The sequence below is a fragment of the Mangifera indica genome, chromosome 10 (genome assembly GCF_011075055.1).
Source record: "Mangifera indica cultivar Alphonso chromosome 10, CATAS_Mindica_2.1, whole genome shotgun sequence".
NCBI lineage: Eukaryota > Viridiplantae > Streptophyta > Magnoliopsida > Sapindales > Anacardiaceae > Mangifera > Mangifera indica.
In genome coordinates this window covers 17607125-17616891 of record NC_058146.1, presented here as the reverse complement: position 1 = coordinate 17616891, position 9767 = coordinate 17607125, and the positions used below count along the sequence as shown (strand labels likewise).

Sequence of the window (9767 nt, the reverse complement as noted above, 5' to 3'; positions counted from 1 at the left end):
ATTCAAAACAAATTTTCTTTGATCAAATTCCACTTGATCATGCCCTGAAATTTATTTTCGTAACACGATTTATGCAACAGAAATCTTGATATGTAAAAATGTAATTGTGCAACACTAAAATTATATTTCCTCGTTTTGAGTATATAAATAAATATATATTTATATGTGTTATTATATAATTAAAAATTTTTGAATTAAAAATAAAATAATATTTAATTATATGATAACACATATAAATGTGTATTCATTTGTGTACTTAATATAGATACATATAGAATTATTCAATTGTGCAATTACAAAATAACAAAACAAAAGTACAACACAATCTTTAAAAAGGGTTTTATTATGTGTACGTATTTTTTATACACAATTTAGGTATACAGATGATTTCTCATTATATGATTAATGTTATTTTATTTTTAATTCAAAATCATTCAATCATATTATGGTATAATATTTATATATCCAAATTATATATAAAAAGTTTGAGTAATACTATATATACTTATTTTGAACATATAATTGTGTATGCATTTATATTTGATATCATATAATTAAATATTATTTTGTCTTTAATTTAAAATTATCTAATTATATAATAATAAATAAATAAATATATATATATATATATATATATATATATATATATATATATATATATATATATATATATATATATATATTTACGTATTCAAACTACTCGAATAGATTTATTGAAAATCCTTTACCCCCAACTTTTATTGCTTCTAGAAATGGTTTACAATTATGGATTGGGTTTGTTTCAAGGTGGCTTTCTTCAGTTTCGGCCCGGTGTCCAAAAGACGGAAATATCCTCAACTCCACTTTTCATCATCTATTAATATAACATGATTAGTCCGGCCGTAAAGGGACGAACTGGCAAGAGCAAGCAAATCTTCTTGTAGCCTAGTATCAGCAATGGAGAAAGGAGGGAAAGGGGGTAAATCCTCTCTCAAATGTAAGAGCTTTTGCATTTTCTTTCTGATTGTTTATCTGTCCCGTCTCCTATTATTTTTAGGTTGAAACTCGGTTAGGGTTTTTCATTTAAAGCAACTTTTGTTTTTTTCCAACCCATATGCTACTGCTATATCATATCATGCGGATAAGCTCAGGCATGGAGTTCTTCTTCTGCTAGTCTTGACATTCGATATAAGTTACCATGGATTATAATTCCTCACTGCCCGTCCAGGAGTATGCGTCAATGTGGTAGCCATCACTTGATATTCTCTAGCTTCTAGGACAACTTTCAATCTCTGTTCTTGAAATTTGAGGAAGACTCTTTCTAAACGCTGCCTCATGCAAGCGTATTTTCTTCCTTCTTTCTGTGTTCTAAGTCATGATTGTTCTATTTTTGTGCTTTTTTGAAGCATCGCTAGGAGGAAAGGATGACGACTCAGCAAAGTCAAAGCGGGGAAGAAAAGTTCAGTTTGATACTGAAGGTTATGTCTTTCTTCATTTGTTTTAAATATTACTCGCAGGATCTGACTGATGGAAGTATTTTAATAATATCATAACATTGGTGAAGTTGATTTTATCATTGTATTGCTATAAATATTTATCACTCTCCACTCTTTATAAGTATTGGTAGTTGTCTTATAGGTTCACCTAATGGGGAATTTAACATCTTTTCAAAATCTGCTGGGAAGTTTGAAACCACTTTTGCTAAAGGTATTCTGGATCTAATTTATAGTTCATTATTTTTCATTTGGCTCATTATTTGTGTTGATTTTCTATGTCTACATGAATGATATTTTTCAAAGGTGGCTTGGAGAAAGGGGGAAAAGGAGTTTTGGCGGCAAATGGTGGGAAGGCTTCTTCAGCTAAGGAAGCACTACCACTTGAACTCAGAATTGAGCACGGTTTGCAATCTCTACTGATTCTTACACTATCCCATTTTATCCTTTTCTATTCGACGACATTTTGAAAATGCAATATGGTTCTGAAATTGGTCTCATTTTTATCTCTATGGTGTTGGGAAATAGCCTGTTATAACTTATGTAGACTGTGCATTGTTTTTTGGTTTTAAATTAAATATCTGAAGGATTATTGTATTTTGGGAAATAGCCTTAGGGCAACACAATGTTGATATCATGATTGCCAATATTTCAGAGCTTTCAAAGAATGCCAAATGCCTGATGGACTGTGAGGCTGCATATATTTTAGAGGGAATCCAGGACCAGATGGTTTTATTATCTGCAGATCCCGCCATTAAAATCCCTGTGTAAGTATCATTTCAAAAGTTATATTATTAATTAGGACTTTTTAAGGTGATTTAGTGTGTTTCTTTTTCCAGATCATTTGACAGGGGGCTGCAGTATGCCAAAAGCAGTAGCCATTACTCAGATCACCAAGCTGTCAGAAAGGTTCTTGAGTATCCTTGATTTTTATTTCTTTTTAGGACCTTCATTTAAATGCTTGTCACATGGTGTTGGACTATTAACTCAGTTATCAGCCCTCTAACGGAATATGGTGTCACTGATGGCGAGGTATTATTCTAAGCTGTTGTGTTATTCAAAGTTTTGGAGCTCTTTTGATTGTGAATGTTTGGCTGCAGATATGTGTGATTGCCAACATTTGTCCTGAAACTATTGAGGAAATATTTGCTCTTGTTCCATCCTTGAAGGTATGAGTTGTCTGAGATTGTAGTATCTTTTGTGTATGAAATTTTTTGCTGCACCTGGTGTCTTTGAAGAAACCAAGAAATAATCTTCTTATGAGTTGTATATTACGTTATCTTGGCAGTAAATTTTTCTTAAGAATTTTCGAGAATTTGGAATTGTAACCCATTGTTCATTTCCTTTCAGTTGGATTTTTGTTTGTGTTTTCCAGTTCTTTTGTCTTCATAAGTGCTTGTCTTCTAGCTACGTGTGGACAGTTTTCTTGATGGTATTGAGTATTGAGAATGGGTGATTTATGTAAGTTATGTATTCTTCTAGGCTAAGAGAAGCATACTCCGTGCCCCCCTCAAAGATGTATTAATTGAGCTATCTAAATTTAAGAAGTCAGAATGAAGGCCGAGGAAGAGATTTTAGGTAATAAATACGTCACTTAATTCACTTTTGGAGTTGGGATCTATGTCTTACTCTTTGGAACTATGGCGGTGCATATGTAGAATGCAGGTTACTCTCTTGTTTGTGAACTCACCTGGACCTGGTTGATGAAGATGCTACCATCGTTGATGAAGCTTTGGCCTGCTAGACAGGCAGCTACATCTGGCCTTAGAGGGTAGTTAAGAGTAAATGAAGTTAGGAGTTGTGTGTTCATATATTTTCTAAACATTCCTGCAAGAGCATGTAATGAGTTTTCTTTTGTTGAGCAAAACATTATATACTACATCTATTGCAGGACCTGGGAGTTTGCATAGAATAATATTGTTTAAGAGTTTTACTCACTAATGAAAAGCCGTTTTTATAAGATGTCAGGTCGGATCGTAATGATAGCAAATTCATCCAATAATGCCAAGCTAAAAGTTCTCCACCAAACATCTGTTTAGTCTCCAACATAACATTGAATTACTTGAGTTAAAATGTCATTGTCGTGTAGCATAGGGGTGTACAATAGAATAAATTAAGGCAATTATGTATTTAGTAATTGAGTTAAAATTACATTTATAATTTTCACTCACTGTTCTTTATGTGTATTAATTATAGGGAAATTAAATTAATTATCCAAATTTAATATGTCAAAAGCGAAAATGTCCAATTTCAAATTACTAAAACGAAAATATCACAAAGTCAAACTAATTAAGGAAAATATTCAACTAGTTAAAAAAAAAAAAAAAATTTCATGCAATCTATATAAACCTTCACCCTTTAGGTATTTTTTACACCATTCAAATTTTTAGTTTCCTTCAATATACAATATTGTGGATTCAATCGAAAGGAAAAAAGTTTGTGTTCCTGAGTTCGATTTGAAGAAAATTAATTAGTAATATCGAAGAATTTATACGAATTTGAACTTAAAACTTAATTTATCCGTTAATTCAAGTTCATGTGTTTAAAATACTTGTATAGAATTGTGCTATAAAATGAATTTTAAAAAAAATAAAATGAGACACTTTGATATTAGACAATATATGAGGGTATTATTCAATATTATACCATGCATGGTGGGGTTAAATGAATTTTCCAATATATATGGTGTTAAATGAAATTTGTCAATATAGGGGTTATTTCGATATTAGACAATGTATAAGGTTAAATGAAATTTATAAATGGTGTACATGGAAATATTTTTAATTTTGAGGGGTTGAACTGATATTTGCCCAAGTTAAGTGTTATGTATGAAATAACGGGTAAACTGATATTGATATTTAAAAATATGAGGGCAACATGATATTTTATGTTTTAAAAGTAAACTAATAATAAAATTCATGTCAAATTAATCATAATATATTACATTATAATTTCAAATAGATATTTTACCATGAAACTCCAAAACGCTTAAATCACGTAAATCATATAGAATTTTTACTCATAAAATAAAGTTGATTATATTGGTATAGATTAATATAAATTTTTTTGATAATTTTTTTAAATAAATATTAATCATTGTAGGATTACTTATTAAAATAACGAGTTATGTTATTGTTCATTACAAAGGAGAATGAATTTAAAGTAATAAGATGATAATAAAATATGTTGGAAATAAGAAAAAAGTGGTTAAAATTCCAGAGAAAACGACATTTGAGAGATTTATCTAATTGTTAAGTGAAAAGTGTCAAATCAATCAAACCTTAGACAATATTTAACTATGCAGGAAACCAAAATGCCTCTACCTAAAATGCCTTGTAAAAATTGAAAATGATGAAAATGTCAAGGGTCTTATTGACATGTCTAAATATTTCAAGGAATGTATTTAAGTTTTTGTTATATCTACCTTTATCGAAGCACAAGGAGAAGAAGAAAGAGTGGCAACGATGATGGTGAACCAAAACAAGAATCTAATAGGAAAGATTTTAAAGATTTTTGTAATAATGCATTGTATACTACTGAAGAAAGGGTTATGGAGACAAAGAGAGGATTCCAGATTAAGGTGACTCTGATGGAAACAAAATGGGTAATTTTCCTCTTGATAAGTCAAACTTCAAAGAGATGTCACTTGTTAACTATGATACAAGTAGTCTTTATCTTACAAATCCTTTTCAAGGTGACGACAATTATGATGGACCATTTATCAATAATGTCCTTATTGATTCATTTAAATGGTTACCCAATTTTCCTTTACAACGTTCAACATCAACATCAAGTGGTCTAAGATCGATGCAAGAAGGGAATTCTATAAAATTGGTAACGTATTTATCAATAAAAAATAGTGGAAAGATGCAATGGCTTAATTTACGTTGAGAATGGATCTTAATACAAAGTGTTCAAGTCAGACACAGGAAGATAAGAGCTTGTGTCTATTAATCTGCAATGCCCATGGCATGTAAAGGCAAAAAGAGTAAACTCAGTGACTTATTCGAAATCTATTATATGAATCTCACACACACATGTTTAAGAGATCAAATAAAGTCACATTACAAGCAAGTTGGGGCTAGAACTTTAGGCCAATTAGTAAAGTCGAAATTTATGTTGGTTGATCATATTTATTGGCCTAAGGAGATCATTATCGTCATCCCCGATATGTATAAAATTGATATATTTTATTCATAGGCTTGATAGATAAGAAATTTGACATTATAGGCATTGAGGGGCACACCTGAAAAGTCATTTATGTTTTTATCAAATTATCACTACAATTTAGAGCACACTAATCTGCGTACCATAATGCATATACAAACAGACAAACAAAAGTGCTTTAAATACATTTTCATGGCATTAGGTTATTGCATTAATGCATTTCAATGAAACATTCAACTAGGTATTTGCATTGATGTTACTTTCTTAAATGGTCAATATTTGGGACATTTATTTCTTATTTTGACATTAGATAGTAAAAATCAAATCTACTCAATAGTTTTCATTGTGGGTTGAAAGGAAGATCATCCAATCTAGTTTTGGTTTTTAACAAAACTAATAGATTGCATCAGTAAAGTACCACAGTCAACAATAATTTTAAATTGATATCACGTTATTTACTCTGCAATGGTTGAGGTCATTTTAGATGTACACAATGGATGTTGCTATCATTACCTCCTTTGTAACATACGATTGATGTACAAACATAACTCAAAAGTCTTGTGTTTGCATTAAAAAACAACGAAGGCCTATAGAAAGACAGATTTTGAGGTTATGATGGGAGCACTTGATGAGATGCACCTTACAACGAGGGATTACCTACGTAAAGTGGGGTATTATTAATGGAGCCAGATATATTTTCAAAGCCACAAGTATAACATAATTATTTAATTGACCATGCTTATTTCAACTTACGATTATTTACTAATGGATGTATTTATATTTTTTAAAATTGTAGATGATTGCACCCACTAAGTTACTCCATGGACAAAGGAAAAGTTTGCCTACCATGTGTTGACGGTTCATCATCATCACCAAGAGAAGGCTATAACAACATATACAATTATAATAGGTTTTACCTGTTTGCATGTTAAATTAATGTGACCAAAAAATTTTCATAACATTTTACTTACACAACTGTATCCCTATGGAGATGGGTCAGTATGTCTTTTAGATAACTTATCTTATCCTCTATACGAGTCATTCTAGTATCTAGATGATCCTCCATATGAGACATTCTATCTTTCAGACGATCTAAGATAAGATTGCCCTATCGACCTAATGCAACATCAAGGTAACACATTGAATATTGTTGTGTGTTAACATAGGGATCAACCAGAGTGGGCTCGATGATAAGGGACATACTGGGGGATATGGTTGATATGTACTTAGTGGTAGGGGGAATAACATAGGGCATCATCTACAATAAGCTCGGTGGTGGAAGGTTGAACATGAGCGTTGACAAGAACGGGATCAAGATCGAGATCAAGGCTTGGAGAAGCAACGTCAAAAGGAGCAAATGTTATTTCTCCTAATGAAAAGGATGTCTATGAAGAAGACTGCGCAGCCAACATTCCTATGAAGTGAATGATGTCGACATGCCAGTCTGTGGCTATCTTGTGTGGAAATTAACATTGTTTTGCTTAATAAATTAAACATCTCATTTAACCTTTGTCAAAGTAACCTTTTGTTACCTTATTAATATTTTTAGTGAATAGAATGCAATTGCTTACTGCATCTTCTATGAAAATAGTTTATCTATCATCTCGACTTGAGATGTCTCTTGTACGCCACTTTAAAATGCCTGGACATAAGCACAGTAGCATTAAATCTACCCATCAATATAGTGATTCCAACATCTCGTATTCAATTGTTTTTATTTTAATCAAACAAATTGTATTTCAAAAGTTAATAAATGATATAATTACCTAGAAAACAAACAAAAATCTCATGATACCATAGTATTTCAAAGACTTTGACTTATTGATTGGGCTGAACTCTAGACACATTTAGGTGATGTTATCACAAATGGAACGATGCACCATTTCCCACACTTATACTCCCTAGGGTACGCATTAAAATCATCAAATCACTCTCTAATAACCCATGGTGAAGATAATACAACAAGGCCACCTTTACTGTATCCTTATTGTCCTCCCATCAAAGCTTTTGCTAGAAAACACAACTCACGTCTGAACACTTAACTTTATCATTCCTTATGGAAATATGTGTATTAGATCCTTTGTTGTCATTCAATAAAATATACATGCCAATGTCCATCAATACATTGAATCAAAGTCTATTATAATGGTAAACTCGAATAGGCTAAACCTGCATTAACATCATTAACCCTAAACCATAACTCATCCCTTGAGTTCACCTTACTGACCTTTCTTAAAATGGAGTGTATTAACAATCCACTGAACTTGTTGTCCTTGAGGTCAAATAAGTCTTTGAAACATGTACTTTTTGAACATTTCTATATCTATCATACTTCTATTGTGACAGAGACTTTGTCAATAGGTCAACCAAATTATCATCGGTATCTACTTTTTCTATATGCACATTTCTATGTTGAATGATTTATCTAATCAAGTGGTATCTTCTAGATATGTGTTTGGATCGTTGGTAAGATCGTGACTTTTATGCTTACACTATTTCTCCATTGTTGTCACAATGGAGTTTCATAGAGTTTTCTATAAATGGAACCACGTCATGTTCGTTGACAAACCTTTTGATCCATATTACTTCTTTTGTCACATATCACAAAACACTGTACTTAAACTCAATTGTAAAATCGGTCACAGTGTTTTCCTTAAAGCTTTTTAAGCTAACTACATTATCATTTAGGCAAAATACAAATTCTGATTAAAATTTGAAGTTATCATGATCCATTTGGAAATTAACATCACTATATCTAGGCACAATGAGATTAGACTCTCCTCCATATACCAAGAACATATCTTTAATTCTTTTAAGATACTTTAGAATGTTCTTGACAACCACTCAATGATACTCTCCTGGATTTGATTGATATTTACTACAAATACTTAAAATGTATGAGATATCAATCCTTGTACATAACATAGTGTACATGATCGATCTTATCCTAAAAACATATAAGATCGGTTTCATCTTATCTCTCTCTTCTTATATTTTAAGACACATTTCACTGAAGAAATATATGTCATAACTCATCGAACGATATCCACTCTTGGATTCTTCCATGCTGAATCTTTTCAGCACTTTGTTAATGTACATGTTTTGACTTAGTCCAAACAACTTGCATGATATATCTTTGTAGAACTTTATTTCAAGGATATAGGCTACTTATCCTAAGTTTTTCATGAAGGAGCACTTGGATAAAGAAGTCTTTACTGATTTCAAGTTCAGTATATCATTCTCAATAATTAATATGTCATCGATATATAATATCATAAATACTATTTTGCTCACACAGATCTTTTTGTATACACGTGATTCATCTTCATTTTTTAGTAATCTAGATTCTCTTACAACTTCATCAAAATGAATGTTCCAACTCATAAAATCTTATTTGAGTCCATTACTAGATTTCTACAACTTGCATACCTTGTTCGCTTCTTCATTACTAACAAAATCATCGGATTGTGTCATATACATATGCTTTACTAAGTTTCTATTCAAAAAAGCAGTTATGACATTCATTTGCCAGATTTCATAATCATAATATGCAGTTATCATGAGTATAATCTGAATTGACTTCAACATTGCAATTGGTGAAAATGTTTTGTTATAGTCTTTGTCATGCTTTTTTGTGAACCCTTTTGCAACTAGTTGTTTCTTATAGATATACACGTTACCCTCTATGTTGGTCTTCATTTTGAAAACTCATTCTTTAATTGGATCTTCTAGAGTCTATACTTGGTTATAGTACATAAAATCTATTTCGAATTTATAACATCCTTCCCCCGAGTTAGATCATTATATAAATAAAATACACTAACTTAATTTAACAAATAAATTTAATTTTAGATTAAGATTTGTACCAATATCTTATTATCATGACCCTTTTTTTTTTATTTGAACTCAAAAGTATGAATTTTTTTTTTGAACCAACAAAGTATGTTAGATATTAAATGAAAAATAAAAATTTGAATGTTGTGAGGAATGTATAAGAGTGAAAATTTATATAAAAATAATGAAGGGTGATATTGACATTTTAAAAAAAAAAATTAGAATTTTTTTGCTTAAATCCTTAAAAAGAGGTCATTTTTACTCAGGATTTTGAAAAGGAGACCCCATGTTGGT

At 30.9% G+C, this 9767-nt stretch overlaps 1 protein-coding gene across 1 annotated transcript; it reads left to right on the top strand.

The window, feature by feature from the left end:
- Nucleotides 1-849: 849 nt before the first annotated feature.
- LOC123227098 (DNA-directed RNA polymerases IV and V subunit 4-like) lies at nucleotides 850-3432 on the top strand. Its single transcript, XM_044651752.1, has 10 exons — nucleotides 850-976; nucleotides 1386-1457; nucleotides 1618-1686; nucleotides 1779-1877; nucleotides 2128-2239; nucleotides 2312-2389; nucleotides 2471-2504; nucleotides 2573-2641; nucleotides 2955-3050; nucleotides 3131-3432. Exons 1-9 carry the CDS (start codon nucleotides 937-939, stop codon nucleotides 3027-3029), a joined length of 648 nt encoding a protein of 215 aa, XP_044507687.1. The 5' UTR covers nucleotides 850-936; the 3' UTR covers nucleotides 3030-3050; nucleotides 3131-3432.
- The last annotated feature ends 6335 nt before the right edge of the window (nucleotides 3433-9767 follow it).

What these genes read in the sequence shown, in the direction of transcription:
- LOC123227098 (XM_044651752.1), top strand. Translation starts at nt 937, where the DNA reads ATGGAGAAAGGAGGGAAAGGGGGTAAATCCTCTCTCAAAT. An exon ending in AGTTCAGTTTGATACTGAAG is followed by an intron (nt 1,458 to 1,617) that starts GTTATGTCTTTC and finishes GTTGTCTTATAG; the next exon opens with GTTCACCTAATGGGGAATTT. An exon ending in GCTGTCAGAAAGGTTCTTGA is followed by an intron (nt 2,390 to 2,470) that starts GTATCCTTGATT and finishes CTCAGTTATCAG; the next exon opens with CCCTCTAACGGAATATGGTG.